This window comes from Fusarium verticillioides, chromosome 8, assembly GCF_000149555.1.
Source record: "Fusarium verticillioides 7600 chromosome 8, whole genome shotgun sequence".
NCBI lineage: Eukaryota > Fungi > Ascomycota > Sordariomycetes > Hypocreales > Nectriaceae > Fusarium > Fusarium verticillioides.
Genome location: NC_031682.1, coordinates 1,665,163 through 1,683,232, shown reverse-complemented (window position 1 = coordinate 1,683,232; position 18,070 = coordinate 1,665,163). Strand labels below are relative to the sequence as shown.

General features: G+C 49.1%; 9 protein-coding genes across 9 annotated transcripts; 4 read left to right on the top strand and 5 right to left on the bottom strand.

The window, feature by feature from the left end:
- Nucleotides 1-279: 279 nt before the first annotated feature.
- Nucleotides 280-1,153, bottom strand: FVEG_07201 (hypothetical protein; the record flags this gene model as incomplete). The annotated part of the gene is made up of 2 exons (XM_018895792.1): nucleotides 280-818; nucleotides 865-1,153. The coding sequence occupies 2 exons, from the start codon at nucleotides 1,151-1,153 to the stop codon at nucleotides 280-282; spliced, it is 828 nt and encodes a 275-aa protein (XP_018753121.1).
- A 957-nt stretch (nucleotides 1,154-2,110) lies between these two features.
- On the top strand, nucleotides 2,111-3,275 carry FVEG_07202 (hypothetical protein). The gene has a single exon (XM_018895793.1). The coding sequence runs from the start codon at nucleotides 2,210-2,212 to the stop codon at nucleotides 3,146-3,148; it is 939 nt and encodes a 312-aa protein (XP_018753122.1). The 5' UTR covers nucleotides 2,111-2,209; the 3' UTR covers nucleotides 3,149-3,275.
- Nucleotides 3,276-3,886: 611 nt separating this feature from the next.
- Nucleotides 3,887-4,651, top strand: FVEG_07203 (hypothetical protein). The gene is made up of 2 exons (XM_018895794.1): nucleotides 3,887-3,973; nucleotides 4,021-4,651. Exons 1-2 carry the CDS (start codon nucleotides 3,936-3,938, stop codon nucleotides 4,484-4,486), a joined length of 504 nt encoding a protein of 167 aa, XP_018753123.1. The 5' UTR covers nucleotides 3,887-3,935; the 3' UTR covers nucleotides 4,487-4,651.
- A 412-nt stretch (nucleotides 4,652-5,063) lies between these two features.
- On the top strand, nucleotides 5,064-6,149 carry FVEG_07204 (hypothetical protein). Its single transcript, XM_018895795.1, has one exon. The coding sequence runs from the start codon at nucleotides 5,127-5,129 to the stop codon at nucleotides 5,880-5,882; it is 756 nt and encodes a 251-aa protein (XP_018753124.1). The 5' UTR covers nucleotides 5,064-5,126; the 3' UTR covers nucleotides 5,883-6,149.
- FVEG_07205 (protein-L-isoaspartate O-methyltransferase) lies at nucleotides 6,122-6,935 on the bottom strand (the record flags this gene model as incomplete). Its single annotated transcript, XM_018895796.1, has 3 exons — nucleotides 6,122-6,263; nucleotides 6,311-6,789; nucleotides 6,834-6,935. The coding sequence occupies 3 exons, from the start codon at nucleotides 6,933-6,935 to the stop codon at nucleotides 6,122-6,124; spliced, it is 723 nt and encodes a 240-aa protein (XP_018753125.1).
- A 531-nt stretch (nucleotides 6,936-7,466) lies between these two features.
- Nucleotides 7,467-8,786, bottom strand: FVEG_07206 (hypothetical protein; the record flags this gene model as incomplete). The annotated part of the gene is made up of 3 exons (XM_018895797.1): nucleotides 7,467-8,249; nucleotides 8,301-8,714; nucleotides 8,766-8,786. The coding sequence occupies 3 exons, from the start codon at nucleotides 8,784-8,786 to the stop codon at nucleotides 7,686-7,688; spliced, it is 999 nt and encodes a 332-aa protein (XP_018753126.1). The 3' UTR covers nucleotides 7,467-7,685.
- Nucleotides 8,787-9,518: 732 nt separating this feature from the next.
- FVEG_07207 (hypothetical protein) lies at nucleotides 9,519-10,398 on the top strand. The gene is made up of 3 exons (XM_018895798.1): nucleotides 9,519-9,684; nucleotides 9,742-9,930; nucleotides 9,980-10,398. The coding sequence occupies exons 1-3, from the start codon at nucleotides 9,601-9,603 to the stop codon at nucleotides 10,121-10,123; spliced, it is 417 nt and encodes a 138-aa protein (XP_018753127.1). The 5' UTR covers nucleotides 9,519-9,600; the 3' UTR covers nucleotides 10,124-10,398.
- Nucleotides 10,130-11,567, bottom strand: FVEG_07208 (hypothetical protein). The gene is made up of 5 exons (XM_018895799.1): nucleotides 11,291-11,567; nucleotides 11,217-11,237; nucleotides 11,031-11,162; nucleotides 10,833-10,980; nucleotides 10,130-10,787 (listed from the first exon to the last, which is right to left on the bottom strand). The coding sequence occupies exons 1-5, from the start codon at nucleotides 11,382-11,384 to the stop codon at nucleotides 10,286-10,288; spliced, it is 897 nt and encodes a 298-aa protein (XP_018753128.1). The 5' UTR covers nucleotides 11,385-11,567; the 3' UTR covers nucleotides 10,130-10,285.
- Nucleotides 11,568-12,944: 1,377 nt separating this feature from the next.
- FVEG_07209 (hypothetical protein) lies at nucleotides 12,945-17,976 on the bottom strand. Its single transcript, XM_018895800.1, has 4 exons — nucleotides 17,905-17,976; nucleotides 17,254-17,851; nucleotides 16,661-17,192; nucleotides 12,945-16,611 (listed from the first exon to the last, which is right to left on the bottom strand). Exons 2-4 carry the CDS (start codon nucleotides 17,638-17,640, stop codon nucleotides 13,103-13,105), a joined length of 4,428 nt encoding a protein of 1,475 aa, XP_018753129.1. The 5' UTR covers nucleotides 17,641-17,851; nucleotides 17,905-17,976; the 3' UTR covers nucleotides 12,945-13,102.
- Between the last annotated feature and the right edge of the window lie 94 nt (nucleotides 17,977-18,070).

Here is an 18,070-nt window from a genome sequence, read left to right as displayed (position 1 = left end):
TCAGCGCATAAACTGCCAAGGGAGCGAACAGAAGTTTCCTTTTTTTCATCTCATTTCTTTAGGACGCTCGGATCATCGAGACCAACGCTATGATTGTTCTGTGGTAGGGACTTTTGATAGGGACGATAGGTACATCATCAATGTGGCTTTGCTAATTGCTGTCACTGAAAGAATTTACACCTCAACGTGAAAATTCGCCGAATTGCTAATAGTGTCGTTGTTAACTCCAGGTCTTGCTATTTCGAGTCATGTTTGTAATGACATCCTAGTAGGATAGGATTACCATGCCTGGATTCCAGTCTCTCCAACCCATTCGGGCTGTCCGATCACCTTTCCAACATCTTCATCTCTCTTGCCCTCAATAACATTCTTGATGAGCTCCGCACCGGTTGCTGGATCACCAGCTCCAGCCTTCTTCAGCACTTCAGGCTTTCCTCCGAGGCTCGTTGCCAAAAAGCCAGGACTGATGGACCAGACTCTGACACCGTCGCCCTTGAGAAGATGGTGCCATGAAAGCATCATCATGTTGAGCGCGGTCTTGGATGATCGATAAGCCACAGCTGTACGAATTCCCTCCTTGGGCCAGCCCCGGGGAACCTCGCCCGCGAGCTTGGTCAAGTATGACTTGTGTGCACCTTCGAGGGTCGCAAGGCCAGAGGTCAAGAAAAGGAGGCGCGGGGATTTCGAGGCAATGAGGAGAGGAGCGAAAGCCGAAGTCATGACTTGCGTGCTCGAGACGTTGACGTCGTAGGACTTGTTGAAAAGCTCGCGAGCATTCTTTGGATCGCTGGCATCATTGAACGCATCAAAGTTTGCGCCTGTAAAGTTTAGCATAAGTGTTAGATTTAGACGCTGAAAACTTACCAGCGTTGTTAATGAGTATGTCAACTCTTCCAAACTTTTCCTTCACATGCTCGAAAAGTCTCTCGATAGCTTCATCATCAGTGATGTCAATCTGAACCACGTCCAGACTGCTCTTGGAGCTAGGACATTCTTGCTCCAGTTCAGCGACAGCCTTCTCTCCCTTGGCAGGATCACGGCTTCCGAGTAGAATATGGTAAGGCTTGGGAGAAGCGAAAAGAGCTTTGACAGTCTCAAAGCCGATGCCGGTGTTGGCCCCAGTGATGAGAACGATTTCTTTGTTGTCGATCATGTTGATGATAGTGTTGTAGGTGGCGTGAACTGGGGCAGAATGAAGAGGGGGGTTGACTTTTATATATCACATTGTTTTCTCCGTGCCACTGATTCACATGTGCAGGTGTGATGTGAGGTAGTTAGCCCAGTGCGACAAGACGGTTGCGATGAAGCGAGACTGTAACGAATGGGGTGACGCACGGGGCGGATTTAAGAACACTTCCACGCGAGGATGTCCAATAGAGGAGAAGATCAAGATCATTGGCCCATGAAGTAATTTTTACAGCGAGAGAGATATGCACGTATTCAAGGGCTTAATAGGCTTTGAAGTAATGAAGCATCTTGGCGGAGGTATTTTCGTTAACGGAAATGAGTAAGTAGAAAGAATGTTGTAATTCTCATTAGATCGACAACAATGGGAAATGGCATTGGATCGATATTCTTAATACAAGCAATGCTAAATACATTTATCGCCAATCTCAAATCTGTATAAACTTACATTTATACTGCTGACACTGATTCCTTTTGCAGCCCATAATCTTGTCCGTAAATTATACGATCCCCCCTCCCAATCAGCATATTCAGCCTCAACTCTCACCGTCATAGACATCACTTCCCCTTACACATATCGGCTCCCCGCGTCTTCGGACTCTTTTGTGGGACCTCGCGGCCGGAGATACGCGCGCTAAGACCCGGCGTCACACTCGGACACGGAGCAACAAAATACGAATGTCAACACCGAAGTCCGGCAGATCTCGCTAGTGCATTTACCTAATTGGGAATGTTATCACAGGGCCATGTTTGTGCTGGTTTGTTTTGCGCTAGTGAGGCGGCGGAAGGCCTCCGCGATGGGAGAGATGCACTTTCGGGGTGGCTTTCCGTGTTCTCGCGTCGGAGCGTCATCCCGATGTCTTGATTGCTTTTTATGAGCATTTGGAGCTTTAGATAAATGAGATGATCAATTGTGAAATGTACCCCGCATTACATAGCTAAACTACCCCGCGGTGTCGTATCTTTTGATTGATCCCAGCATCTTCACCGACCTCCCTCTCCATCTGCAGCCTGTCATTCCATCATGTCCATCAACAAAGTACTCCTCGTCGGCGCAAACGGCAACCTAGGTACAGTCCTTCTCGAGGGTCTAGTCGCCTCAAACTCCTTCTCTGTTTCCGTCGCCAAGCGCGCATCGTCCAAATCTACCCCTGCGCACGCATCCTCCGTGAATATTGTCACGATCCCCGATGACCTTTCCATTGAAGGCTTGATCCCAATCTTGAAAGACCAAGATGCCGTCATCGCTTCATTCCCTTTGACAGGGGTTGTTGATCAGCACTTACGCCTTGCTGAAGCATCTGCGAAAGCTGGTGTCAAGAGGTTCATTCCGGCTGATTTTGGGAGCTGTGATGCACAGAGTGAACAGGCGAAGAAGCTGTTGAAATTGTATCGGGATAAGGATACTGTAAGGAATAAGGCTGTCGAGCTTGCGAAGGAATACCCTGGTTTCTCATGGACTTCGCTTGTCTGTGGGCATTTCTTCGATTATGGTATTCTCGATGGTCTGCTGCATACGGACCTTGAGACCAACACCGCTGTCATCCTGGACAAGGGCGATGTTCCAGCCTCAGCATCTACACTCCACCGTGTCGCCGAAGCATTAGTCGCCGTTCTCAAGCGCCCCGATACAACGAAAAACCGCCTTCTCTACGTCCAAAGTTTCTGCAAGACACAACTTGAAGTTGTAGCAGCGCTGGAGAAAGCCACAGGCGTAGAGTGGAAGAAGGAGTTTGTAGACTCGAAGGCGTTCTTAGAGAGGGAGGTTAATAAGTTAGCGGTGGAGTATAGCCACCATGCGATGGAGGAGATTGTGTTTGTGTTGGGAGCGCTGGATGCTGAGTGGCCGAAGAGGGGAGATGCGTTTGCGATGAAGGAGTTGGGATTGGAGGATGAGGATCTCGACAAGGTTGTCCAGAAGGTTGTGGATAAGTGGAAGAGGGAGAAGGAGGAAAACAAGTGAGAATGTTAGACGTTGGAATATACCAAAGGGCTTTAGAAGGTTAGGACTCACCTCAAGGCTGGCTTGCTTTTCTTGTGAGCCATGACAGACCATGACAATCAGAAGCATTGACTTCGTTGTGCACAGTGTTGATCTCACCATTCTATCTGCAAGGTGTAAGTCGTGTTACCCTCTGCCACAAAAAGAAGGCCTCATTTAGTCTTACTGCCATTGTATTGACAGACCAACTCTACAGCTGACAACGACTCACGTAGAGTACGCAAGCTGGACATACAGAAGCATCAGAGGGACAGGAGATACTCGAAAACAATGATAATCACCGCAACAACCCATCTAAATATAGCTTCACCCAAACCAAACATTCGCGACCCCAATTTGGCAATCCCAGCATCATATCGCTCGTATTCCTTCCCCTCACGTAAATGCCAACGCTCAATGCGTCTACCCAAGAGTGATCTTCAGGGTCCCCCTACACCATCTTTTCAGCCCCAAGCCAATCCACGTGCTTCACTTACATCACCGGCTGTCATCCTCATTCCTTCATTTGGAAAGTAGGCTTCTGTTTGGACTACAAAGATCGGATCGTCGGCAGCGATTGTGATAGGTTTTGCAAAACCTCGTATTTCGGTCTGGGCTGACGATGTTGGTATTTTGAAGGTGTGAGGGTTCAAGTATAAGAGGCGACGATGTTGCTGCTAGATTGAGAGATGTTTGTGGCATCAATAAATCTCATCACTACTAGGAACAGACTTTATTCTTGACATTTCATCAACTATACCTTGACAACATGTGGTCTCTCTACTTCTTCACAGCCTTTCTCGCAGTGTAATCCCTCCCTTCCATACCCAAACACACTCAACTAACACACTCAGCTCTCCTGCCATCGCAAAGAAATCCCCCAAGCCCTGCCCAACCGTCACAACCACTGCAACTCTCTGCACAACCTGCGTCGTCCCCGCCTGTCTCACCATCGAGACCATTTCCTCACAGCGAAACTGCCCCTCCAAGGTCCCAACCTCTGGCACATCATTCCCCTGCTCCAAGTCAAAGTGTCCCAGTGGCTGCGCAACTTCCTACACCTACGCTTCGGCCTATGGAACTGTCACCAAGAAACCTAAGTGCCCTACTGTCACTGAAACAGCGACTATTTGCTCTGATTGTATTCGGCCGATGTGTTTGAGCTTGGAGACGGTGAGTTCAGTTTGCGGATGCCCCGAATCGCCTGCTACGGTCACGACCAGCTTCCCTTGCGGTGAGGATTGTCCTGTTGGTTGTGGGACGGAGTATGTAACTCCTACCGTTACGCCAAATTGTAAGAAGGACGAGGATACAGCATGAGGCTGGTAATGAGCCGCTGTGGTTGGTAAGGTTCAAGGGACGATGGTGTGTGCTTGCCAAGGTTAGGAGAATATTTGAGACATGGAAGAATTGTAAGACAGCTAGCAGTACGCTGTATTGGGCCTGGCATTGTTCTTTAAGAATATCAACCAAATGTTACCTGAATTAAAACTCTTCATTGTATTGCAGCTTATATGCGTCGAAGTACCGAATGTCAATGGAGAACAATTCATTCTTTATTCCAAAAGGCCTTCTATCAATAGGTTCGAGATTGTCAAATCAACCTGATCAATCGGAAGTAAGCATTCCTGATTATGATGTTGATGTCTGAGACATATCTGCTACTAAGTGCCTGCCACTACGCCAACATTGTCTGCCGCGCATTGGAACGCAAATACCTAGCCAAACCCCATATTCTGGCAATTCTGGATATACTATACACATGAATAAAGAATGCTATTCATTGAAAGAACCGCATGATGGAAATGCTGTGAATAGATGACAATGAAGAGGCTGGGATGGAATAAGAGTATATAAGACTTGCAGATTTCTTGGCTAAATATCATTATCAATTATACTACTTACAACACTTAACCACTCATACCATCTACATCGAGACCACTATTCACACAATTTCACAATGATGACCACAAGGATGCATCTGTTAATCCTCCTTCCCATGGTCCTTCTCGCAGTCGCCGTCCCTCAACCTCCCCCAAAATACATCGGCTGCATCTCCCAAACCTCAACCTTCTCAGCAACAACCCTCCCGTCACCTTTCACAACTCATCAATGCCTTCAAGCCTGTACCGCTAAAGGTAGTCTCGTCGCCATTGGTAGTGGAACATGTTACTGCGATAATGGTAGCGCATCTGCATCTTTCGAATTAGTCGATGAAACTCGCTGCACAGAGCTTTGCATCGCCGGCGATGAGACCAGCGGCAAGTGTGGAGGACAGGACGTCTTGAGTCTGTATCAGATCGACGGCTGTGATGGAGGACATGCGAAGAATGGAACTGTCCCACCAGTGGTGCAGACTCCCTGTACGCTTTGTGGACAAGCGACACTTGTTCCTACTCCTACAGCAGTTCAGAGAAAAGCAGGGAGTCCTTGTCCTTTCGAAGGATGTAAAGCTGCGCCGGCTCCGATCGCCACGCCTGCTGGGAACTCGACTGCTAAGATTTGCCCGTCTGGTGGATGCAGTTCTGGGGGTCAAGGAGGACAGAGCGGTAGCGGAGGAGCTGGTGGACAAGGTGGAACAACAGACACACAAAAGGGATCATCTGGTGAAGGGTCCAAGGCTGCACCAGGACTTGCGAGTGAGAGCCCAAGATTGTACTCACCAAGCATACTATCAGCCATCGCGGCTGTGATTTTTGGGTTGCGTTTTCTATGAGCGATTAGGACAGAGGGAAATGGCTGGCAAAAAGAGGAAGAATGGGCACATTCGCTTGCGTATTTTGGAGTTAACGGCTGGGAATGATTCATGATTTGACGGAAACGGAAACGGGAACAGAAACAATGGGTAGCTCTGGCTTGTTCATACTATAAAATGCTAACTTTGACAATATGCGATAATCTCCTAAATGAATAATGAACTAGTCAGTATAGGAAGGGTATCGTGAAATGGCCTCCCTACGACTTCGGCGCGTCAGTCAACGGCACGTAGCGAACTCCAAACAACCTCTTCTTGGTGATCTCTCCATTTCCATCCTTCTCAATTCTCCAAACGTGCTGATTGTAACCCATCTTGTCATCATCGACAGGGATGAACATACTATACCTTGTTAGCATACTCACTCGCACAAACACGATCTTACTTACCACCCAGGAGCCTTCAACTGCTCCAACAACTCAGGATGAATCTCCACCGCAGAAGCCCCGACATGAATAACATCCCAACCCGTCCCCTCGTCTTTCTCCCCCTCTCTGGGTTCCTCAACCCATCCTTTTCTCCCATCACCAAACCTAAATCTCACCTTTCCGCTCTCAAGCAATCTTCTTCCCTCCACACTCTTCGACATATTTGTCTCACCAAGTTCTTTCAGCTCACGAATATGCTCAAGGCCGACTACGAGACCCTTATCACCAACAAGCTCAGCCATAACATGAGTCAGATACCCAGATCCAGAACCGATATCGAGGACCCGAGGGGCCGGCGATGTCGATGAAGGGAGAAGATAGCTGAGAACATGCTCGATGGCTGAGGCGTGCATATGAGGTGCAGATATAGTTGCTGAGTAGCCGATGGGCTGTGGTGAATCTTCATACGGCATGGCTGGAGCGTAGTGAGCTCGGTCAACCTGGATGATCAGCATGAGTTTAGAGACGGGGACGGGAAGTTTACCTTGAGGAATGCCTCTTTCACTCGAGGGTCGGTAATAAGGCCATTCTTCCACATGTTCTCAATAAGAGCTGTGTTAGTGTCTCCGCTGCATGTCCACGCCATGTTGATACTGAAGAGTCTCTGGTGTGTAAGTCGACAGGTGTTTCTGTAGAGAGTAGATACAAAAGAGGGGAGATGGAGTGATTTCTTGGTGAAAGCCACGATGACGGTGCGAATCTCAGTGACGTGAAAAGTTGGAGGAGAATTTAAGAGGCAAAATCGATGATGAGCAATGTTTTACTGATTCTGGAGAGGCAGGAGTGAGTTGTAATGTTATCATCATATCGTACCTACGTAAAGTAGCCCAAGCAGCCGAAACTTGTGCGGGGCCGTTCCGTAATACGGGGATCGGCGACGGGTAACCCCACAGGCCAAATCACCACTGACATTCACTAACAGGGGCTTTAATTTGCGAGAACGTTCACTACCAGGATAGTAGACTGGGGAGGAGGATGATTCGGGAATAGAGGCTTTGATCTTTCGTATCAGATTTACGACAATTCGGCTGTAATACGGACGACGAGGAGAGGAAGAACGAGGATTCTTGTGTCATTTATGATAAGCCCTTTCTTTATACCTACAATTCTCAAGCTGCCAATCATAAATACAACCAAAATCATGTTAAGAGACATATATAGAGACGTATGAAACTGCGTGTGACGCGCCAAACACTAAGCTTGTAGTAGGAACCAAAACATCTTTCCCATCCATCCACCCAAGAAACGCCAAAGGAAAAGAGCTAACGCCTACGTCTCTCGACTGATGCGCTTCCATGATATAATGGTATTGTTGTACATATTCAAATCCGCTAATTTAGACTACTCGCTCGTTCGACTCTCCCTCAGCGATGATCGGTACACCAAGACCGCGATCAGGGCTCTGGAGGACAAGCTGCTCGTGACGTCGTGCTCGCAGAAACTCAGCGACACTCTTGATAAGAAGGAACCAGCCGACTACCATGAGCACGTATCCTAGCCACTCGCCACCACTAATGCTGCCGAGATCATCGTCTGTTACGTCGCCTTGCTTAAAGTTGTGGGAATTGGGGTCGGGTGGTGCGGCGTAGCCATCGGGGCCGCTCATCGCTGGGGGTTCGTCTTCTGAAACGCCTTTCATGTAGAAACCGTATTGAATAAGAGTTATGCCGAGACCAGCGCGAGAACCGTTCTTCGCAGCGTGGGTTGAGTGGAGAAGATATGTAAGGAGGAAACCGACGAGCTGGAAGGATGTTGAGATCATGCCGTTCCAGACAAAGGAGAAAAATGAGCCAACTGGCATGCCGTCGATGTAAACCTCGTCGGGTCCTCCCATACCGGGAGCGAGAATAGTCGTCTCCCAATATGGAGGAGCAGCATCGGCCGCGGCTTGCTCGTAGGACTATTAAGATTAGCAACACATAGCCAAATGGTGCTTATTCGGGCAACATACCGGTGGTAACTCGTCTTTCTCAGGATCACTGTTCCCTCTCTCCGGGCGCGCAGACAAATTGGCAAAAACACCATCTGACCCAGAACCACCTCCTACAATTCTCGTTGACCTTGAACCGGACGGCGTTGGTACCGGAGCAGCCGGTTGAGCAGGTGTTGGCACAGTGTTCACATTTTCCATAGATGGTGTCGAATTCTGTCGCATCAATCGCCTCCGATCATCAACCTCATCATCGCTTTCGTCATCATCGTCAAAGGCATCGGCGAGAGTAGCGTCTACCTGGCGTGTTGGTTGAGGAGAAGAAGATCGAGAGTGAAACGAGGGAGGTGGCGAGTGGGGGATCGGATGAGAGAGATTGTTGTTGTTGTTGTTGTTGTTTCGGGCGTCAAAGTCCTCCTCGTCTTGACCGTTAATCTGAGACCTTGTCAGTATGTTCAAAACACCGCTGCTGATCGCGCGACTCACTCGTTCGTATCGTCCAGACATGATGGGCTAATCGTCTGGCGGTGTCGGGCTGCCTCCCGAGTCCGCTTACCAAGAGGCAAAGATACGCGATGTCGTAGGAAGAGTAGAAGGTTAAAGAGACTGAGGAACGAAAAGAAAAAGGAGAGACGGGACCAGGGCGAGGAAAAAAGAAAAGAGGATCTCCAAGGAACGACGGCGAAAAGATCTAGTTTTCGGTTTGGGTGTGCTTGCGTTGACTTTGAAGTTTGACGATTACGAAACAGACAGCGACAGGACGGGAGGAGAAAGCCTGCCTGGGGCGAGCGCCTTAGTCGATACCTATGCGGATGGCGGCTGTATTCGGGTTCGGTATCGGCACAGTGTGAAATGTGACAGGGGATGGTCCGGAAGGGTCTTCAGGGGCGATACGCCGAAGTATCCGCCCACTGAAACGCCGTGGCGCACTGTGATTCTACTTCGGCTTACGGAATCTTTTCCTTTACAGCCCCTAATCAAAGTTCAGGGGCATCAACAAAGCCAGATCTAAAGGGTTGTTTTCGAGTGCGAGTCCTTGACAGAACATCGTGGAAGAATGACAAAAGAACCTGATTTATTCTTTGTATGACTCTTGAATTAAACTTGCAAGTGGGCTGTGTCAGGTAGTGTTGGATCCACCTCCACACTGAATCAGATCACGGACTTGTCCTCATCAGGTTGAAGAATGGATGAGGCAATCTACTTCAAGGGTCTCGTGGCAGCCTGAGGCAATTTGCGCATGACCCAATCATATGCTTTCCTATTACAGTCTCAAAAGAGATCGACACTGTGACGGCACACTGTTTTATGGAATTTCTCGATGGTTGACGTCGAGATATTCTGCTGCAGAGGTACAGTCCTAGCAAAGACATCTTCACAATTCACAATGTCGCGCTCATTATCTGTAAGTAGCTGTCTGTTCCAGAAGTTCAAGGACAAAATATTAACCCTTGGTCTGTAGCAAAAAATCTACTCCGACGTCTTTGCGCGCTGGCCAAAGCAAGCGCTTCGTCCCGATCACCAACTCCAAGATGTCCTAGGCAAAGCCGTGACCGAGCGATTCCAGAACTATAAGCCTTCTATGGAACGTGAGGAGCTTCTTAAGGCGCGGGCGCTTCAATTCCTCCTCCAAGACCGATATAACGATCGAGTACGTACCACGACATAGCGAACACAATCCCCTGCTAATAATAATATAGTTCAAGCTCAAGGGTAGATTGCTTGAGCCAAAGAGTCAACCGACATATTTTGCGGATCTCGTGAGGGAAATTGAAGAAGCGCCGAACAGATCATGGTTGGAGAGACTGGGCAAACGATTAACAGGAATGATTCGGTTCCAGTAATTGATGGACGAGAAAACGACTTGGTGCATGGAGAAAGAGTCCCAAAGAAGGACATTGACATCTGAGTTGTATATGTATTGTACTTGTACATTGTATCAAAAGCGATTCCCCGTATTTGCTGATGTGCCCATATTCAACGCCCTCCAGATCGCTCAACCCTGTCTAGATGTACTTCTCATCCGGATCTATCTTGTTAAACCACACTTGGATCTGCTCATAGGCAGTAAAGACCAATCCTCCGGAAACTACCAACCTCGCCAAGCGTGGCAGCGCACCGCTCCAAAACGTCAAAACACCCTCCTGCTTGAAGATAGTTGTCGCGCACTTGAAGCTGTTGCCATATGTCTTCTTCGCCTCGATACTCTGCATGCGAGTCTTGATAGTGTCGAGTGGTTGCGTCACATATACAGTGATCAAACCAGCCAAACCACCAATTGCAAAGGTTCCAACGGCACCGAGCTTCTCGCCAGGTGCTGTGTATGACTCGGCCATTTGCTTGAAGAAGTTATATGCGGTGAAGCGTGTTGCGCTGTTGGCAGCTTGTCGAGCGGTCGTGGGGACGAATCCTTGGAAGAAACCTCGGAGACCACGTTCGCGGGCGATGATGGGGACGGCGTGCAGGAAGCCGCGCATTCGAGGCTTAGCGGACTTGCGGTCGTCGATACTGCGATTGTAAGCTTGGGCCCTGCGGGGGAACAAGCCAACTTACAGAGTAGTCTTGATACTTTCGGTGGGAGTCACAGCAAGCAGAGACTCTGTGACTCCGGCACCGAAACCAGCAAGGACAGTACGAGGTCCAGAAAGATTGCCATTCTCGTCGACTAGAAGCGCCTTGTACTGATCAAACGCAACGAATCCTGGCCCTTGTTAGTCAATGCGACACACGTAAACTCGTGAAGCGGCATACGGATTCCAGCCTTGGCCGCGTTGCCAATGATGAGAGTGGTGCATCCGGCATACCACTGCTTGCCGAAAGGCGGCCAAGGGAGCTTCTGTCCTTCAGCTAACCGCCTGTTCAACTGCGACCTTGTCTTTGCAACTACACCAAATCAGTATTGTAGGTCCGCATCGGCTTGACGGGTAAGGAACGTACACTCAGCGGGGTAGGTAATAGCTATACGACAGCTTGGTTAGCTACATCTTCAGAGTCATGTCGTGTGAGCATACCAATCTCAATGGCGCCGGCAGTCGATCCAGCGATGATGGATCGCAAGGGACTGGGCTGCTTCTTCTTTTCGCTTGTTTGTGTTGTCGACGCCATGATTGCTGTCCTGCCCGGTTATGGTCTGCAGGCAATGCTGGTGTTGACGGGAATGGGAACTTTTTTTTGGGCGTGGGACGGGATGGATTTCGTCACTTTTGGCACAGATGGGAGCTGTTGTAATTTACACGTGCGCCGATGTCGCTGTAGTGTAAGTGCAACTACAGTGGTTGGCTGCTGGACGCGGGCGAGTTATGGAGTACTCCGCATATGCTTGGGCACCGGGAGCAATCCGTTGAAACAGCCACGGATGCCTCCTTATTTTAGTAACAAATCCAACAAGGAGTGCTAAGTAAGGGAAGGCTGCAGTTAATTTCAGAATTAAACTAAAATTACGCCGTTGTTAAGTTCTAACCCGTCGGGTGTTATTGAGTCGGCATATCACGGCCCAAGTCAACTTCAACCTCGGCGCACGTTCGAGGCTACGGATACACGCATTGCTCTAACCACGGCCTAGATCTTGTTTATTTATGAGACAGCCATGAATAATCCCGGAAAGACGCTTACGGCTTGCATACGTGTGGCGTGTCTGTTGTATGAGAACAATATAGCTTATTTCCCACAGGACATAATCTGTAAAATCCGTAAATTGTCACCAGCTCTCGGAGCCATACCACCAAGGCGGCCATCTTCATGGACGTGATCAGAAGATCAAGCACCTTTCAGACACCGATAAATACAAAAGGTTGGAGCTGACGGGGGGACCGTTATGTCGACCAGATAAAGGCTCCGTTGTCTGATCTCGACAGGCAGATTCGCGTTGTAAGAAGCTGCGCACACTTTGAACAGAAAATCGCGAGGGCCTTTGATGTACACAACTTCCAATATGGCTACAGAGTCAAAGCTCCTACCAACATACAGCTCTTTGCCGGCTGGAAAAGATGCTGCCAAGATCATCTAGTGCCTCGCCCACCAGGCACAACGGTGGACAAGGGTCATTCGTTGCCTTGGATCGTTCGATGAGCTCTTATAACCAACATCACCCAAGGGGCGGGCGATAGCCCAATGGATCCCGAGGGCATCAAGCAACTTCTTCATCGTAAGGAACCTCGAATACACGTCACTCCTCGTTTTATTCGACACTCGGCCGTACATTCGAGAATTTCAGCTGAAAGGCCTGCGAATCACGCGCAAAATGATGGAGGATGTGGGTATCAAAATTGAGAAGATAGTAGCCTCAGTTGGGGAGGTGCTTGCAATACTTCGTTTTAGATGCGAGGCCTTGGGCCTTGTGTGCTTTGCTCTTGGTGCTTCTCCAGCTTACGATGCATGGAGATTCGGGCCCCTGGAGATTGGCATACACATTCCCTCCTTTTGCCAACTTCTAGAAACACAGGAGATGAGTGAAGAAGATCTCTTACTGTTTAGGCGATCATACAGCAGTGATTCCGTCATTGAAAGAATACTTGGATCAAGAGGGTGATGAAGTATGGCAGTCCTTTAGGATAGCCGACACCAGACAAGGCAACGCACGTCGCACCAAGGATTCCTTACCGACACCGGAAGCTGTTATAAAGCATTTTGAATCACTGTGTTTTGAGATGGAGGGAAGAAGCGAAACGTCTTGAACCTGTGTAGGCCTGTGAGTATATGCATTGCGAGTAGAAGTTTATGTGTTTTCCTATGATAGCTTAACCTCTGCAGTAACACTTCATCTAAATGCTGACCAACTCCACTGATGCTTCATTTCTCATACCTGCGTGCTTATTCCATTCCATCTACTTCTGCCTCCCCCATTTCTGCTCTAACCCGGCCTTCCACTCGTTGAAACTCGCTACCTTGCCATTCACCAACAATATCTCTCCCCTGTGCAATACTCTTCCCAACGGGGGCACAGTAAACCACTGATGATCACTCCTACAGATCAAATCATCTCTATGATCGCTCGTCTTGTTCCCTTCGCCCTTGATAACAGCCATACACTTTGCATCATACGTCTCCATGCAGTACTCGCAGATGTAGTACTCGTCTGAAGGAGGGATTAGATCTAGACATTGGGCGCAGTTTTGACGCATCGTCTGAATCTCTGGGAGTTTGGGCTCGATGCGTGAAAGAACGGGTGAGTCTTCTGGAGTCGAGGTGAAGACCTTGGGATCGACTTTGCGCATGGACTGGCTGAGGGCGAGAGCGTTTTCGATGTCGTCGGCGGCAATGAAGAGGCCTAGGAGGTTATCCAGGGCGTATTCGTCATTTTGGACATCATCGTCAGAGAGAATGTCAAGGCTGTCATTGATGAGTTGCCGAAGATCGCGGTCTGTGGAAGAACTTCGACCGAGGAGGCGATTGAAGAGGATCATGTAGATGGCTGCGATGTTGACGTCTGAACCAACCATCTCGATCGGCATGTCATGGTTCTGATGCCGACTTTGCTTCTGCTTGATCTTCTCAAGATCTTCAAGCCAAGTGTCTGCTTCAGGCGTTCTCAAGCCGGCATGAAGAATACGCTCTTTGTACAGGGACGCAAGCTTCTGGAATGCGAGAGCATAAGCTTGTCGTGTGGGAACGTTACCACGAGGTCGGTATCCAAGTTGCGTTATACCTTCGAACAAGTCCAGCGCAGAATCAATATCGCGACTATACGTGTACGTTGCGCCAAGTGCGAGACGAAGATACAGCGCCTTGAGCGGATCGCGAGTTGCGGTCGCGACCTCAATCGTGAAGAGAAGAGACTCGTAAATGAAGTCTGTTTCACCGACTTTGCTGGCTGCCTTGGGGATCCAGTCTATGACAAGAGGTTTGTTATGAAACTCAAGCAAAAAGTCAACGAGTCTTGTACGCTTGTGTTCTGAGTCAGTAACCTCTTCCGAGAGTTGTTTAAGGAACTGAATGACAGCTTCATGGCGGTTCTCTGTGGCCACTAGCTCGAGGTACCCGAGTTCAGGCTCGAAATATTCCTTGCATTCTTTGCGATCCAGACCGACCACTTTAGCGCTCTTCATCGCCTTGAGGAAGTACTCGAGGGCTTGGTCGACTTTGTGGAGTTCTTCGTAGCAAGTGGCGATGAGGATGTGATCCTTGTACAGACGCCATTTGCAGCTCTTCAAGGCTTGCTCATCGAGCTTGCCGCTCGCGATACTCTCCTCTTCAATCGCTTCACACTTGAGAGTTTGCTCTAGAGCCTCTTTGAAGCGACCGTCACGCGAAAGACAGTATGCGATGCGACCACGTGTCTCGACACTGTTATTGTCGAGAGCCAGAGCCTTGTCATAATGACCCAGCGCCTTGCTGTGCATGTCATTCGTGAGATATGTGCTTCCGAAGCGGCGATGCCAGTGGGCACTCTCTGGGATCTTTGCCCATTCTGCTGCCTTGACGATCCGGTTCTCGACAGGGATCTCAGTCCAGTGAGTGTTGCAGTCGGACCAGGAGTAGCCCTCTTGCATGAATGCGATGGACTGGACAATCTTGAAGCAGAAGAGGGTGGGAATGTATTTCTTGAAGTCTTCTGAGAGCCACGCTCGAGCGTAGAGATCTCCGATAGGCTTGAAGATACCGGGGGTTTCTTTGACGCCTTTGCTGGCCCATTCTCGAGCTTCAGGGCTGAGAGAGGATTGGACATCGGGATCACCCATCCATCGCTTGAGACCTTTCATGTTGGCATCTGTAAGGACATCGAGACCCTCGTCATTCTTCTCATACATAAGAGTCCAATCGAGAATGGTGTTCTCATCAGTGAGCATCTTGTGCACATACCCTCCAAGCTCTTTCTTCTCAGGTGTAGGTACTGTCGCGGGATCTAGAACAGCCAAATGCTCCTGCCAGTACCACGCGGCGTACTGCTTCATGGATTCTCGACCACTAGCGCTGAGCCGGTATTTCTCAAAGGCGGGTTTGTTAGTGAAGATGGACAGACAAGTCCTGAGGATGTGAATGCGCGAAATGAGAGGATCGAAGCCAATGCCCGCACCAAGCTTTGAAGAGTTTTGTGTACTGAAGAATTCCTTGACGGAAGAGTGGAAGAAAGTGATCCACGTATTTTTCTTGCTCGATCGGAAGTCCATTTCACTCATGGGGTCAAAAAGGTCGGAGTTAGCAGCTGGACTCACACCACGTCCAGGGCTAACTCGCCCAGGACCCAAAGCCTGAATCGGGCTCGTACGACGCAGAGGAGATAAGTTTCGACCAAGATCAGGGCTTCGACCAAAAACTGTTGGGCTCTTAGGACTTCCACTTCGTCCTGATCCTGGACGACTCGCTGAACTTGAACGCCTTCCGGAGCCGAGATCGCCGTTCTTAATGCGCTGTTGCTTCTCATGCTCTCGAATGAGATCGTCAGTTGTCAAACCGTCTTCGCGCTCGAGTTCGAAAAAACATGCGTATTGCCCGCGTAGAGTTTCTTCGAGGTGGAAAGGAGGATCCCCGAAGCGCATGATGAGGACTGCTTCTAATTGCTCGAGCGACAGGACTTCTTCTGCACACGCGACCCACTGGAGCATTTCGTTCAGATCCCTTGTCTGGTCTTCATATAGTGTCTCCGAAAGGTTCTTGAGTGTTTGTCCAATGATACCGTTGATCTCCTTGGGATAGGACTGCAGACTGGTGAGGATACTCTGAGGATGCCGCTTACGACTGATATCTTCCAGCATGAACTTTGCGAGAATGAAAAGACCGTCGGCTTGTTTAATCATGGCATCAATAATCTTTTGTCGAAAGTCGGGGGGTGTGCGGCTCAGGTTACGAAGGTGCCAGACGCTATTCTCGATGTACAACTTGACATCCTCGGCGTTGCGATCGGGCGTGACGTGAAGGGTCGTGATGACTTGAGTTCCCCTATTTCCTGGATCGAGTGTATACGTAACAGTCTCGGTCATGTACGTTCTTCCAATAAGAGCAACTTGGAGCGTGACATGCTTGGGTCTCTTGTCAGACTCATCATCCGAACCCATTTGCTGGAGTAGTTCCTCGACTCCAGCAGAGTCCGCCTCATCGATACCGTCGAGGAAGATATAAATCGCTTTTTGTTGTTCTTCTTGCTGGAATGGCTGAACAAAGAGTTTTCGATAGGCGCTGGGGATGGTGCGGATCTCATCAATGCTGCGAAGATTCTTGAGAAGCTGTTTGGCATAAAAGGGATCGCTCTCGCTTAGTTGGTAGGCGAGATCGCGGAGAGCCTGGAGAACTGAACGAGTCTCGGGATTGTTGTCTCTGAAATAGAAGTACGCAAGTCGCGATATATGCTCTGTTCCCCAAGACACGAGTCTGGTGGTCAAATACGACTTGCCAGTTCCTGCGAGAATGTTAGCTTGCGTTCAGAAATTGAGGTCAGCGATACCTACCGGCTGCACCTGTGATCCAGAGGAAGTTGGTCTTCTTATCGAGCCAAGCCTTGAACCCTCCATCTGTAAGGATCCAATCTCCGGTCGACTCCGCGCGTGATTTGTTGAACATAGCAAAGAAGTCCTCAGGAAACGGCGAAGGATCTAGAATCTCCTTGAGTTTATCCTGATGCGCCGCGATAGTACGCTCACGGCCTTCGGACCTCATCTGCATCATAGTCTGGTTCATCTCCTCAAGCTTGCTCTGCATATTCTCCGTGGTGAGATTAAGCTTGTTAACACCTCCATAAGTATCTGCAAGGACCTGCCTCTCTTCACCAATGTTAAGAGCCTTTAGCTTGTCAAGCGCTTCCTGTACAGGCGTCCCTTTGCCGAATACTGTACGGAAGTATGCCTTGAAGCGACCGCGACGAACTTCCTTGGCGGCCAAGACGAATACTTCAAATAGTTGGGCGAGAATAGTGACAACCTTGTTTCGTAGTGCATTTCCCATCTTATACTGAACATACACATCAAGTCGTGATGTAAAGTCCTACAATTGTCAGTAAAGCCTCAAGCCGCGCGCACGCGCGGGGTTGATCAATATCACTCACCTTCAAATGTTCAAATAACTCAACAATCGTATCATACGCCGAGGAAACATCTCTCGCTGCTCCAATGAGATACGCAACAGCGCCAAAGATCCCCTCCGCTGGCGCAAATGAGTCTGCCGCAGCACCACTCACGATCTCACCAATGACTTCAACGGGGGTAAGGCAAGCCGCCATTGCGCTGAAGATCGACTGCCGCTTCTCGCGGAATTTAGTAAACTGATCATTCTGCTTGTCAACTTGCTTGATCAGGTCTGTGACGTTGTTTATAGGCGGGTTAAGAAAATCGCCGAGCTTGTCCTTGGAATCGGAGGAGTACAGCTTGCTAGCATCGTCGAGGATTTGCGCAAACTGCGCTTCCGCTGTGTCTTTGTCTTTGTGGACCGCCATGATGCCTTGACGGCCCCGCAGACGATCTTTACAATAAGAAAAGAGACACAAATGAAGGAAGTCGTAAGAGAGGTAAATATAAAAGACGGTTGGCGTTTCAGAAATCAGGCTGAGATGAAAGCGTTCACGCTATGACTCGTAACCACCGAACTTGGCGGGGGCCAAAACGAATGATCAAAAAGAGTTATCAAAAAAGTCCGAACGATAAGCCCTGTAATAAGGATTCGAAAATGAAAGGAGGATCTGGTTGCATTTGCTGCTTACGGTGCATATTATACCTTGCCTCTGTTGGTAAGGCTGAGCTGCGTGGTAGGGCGATCTTTAGACTGTGTTGTCGTAATTCTGGGGCTATTTCTTGGCTATCGACTGAGAGTTCGGAAGACGGCATTTTCGAGAGTTGAAATGCCAATTACAAACATTTCAAGTACAT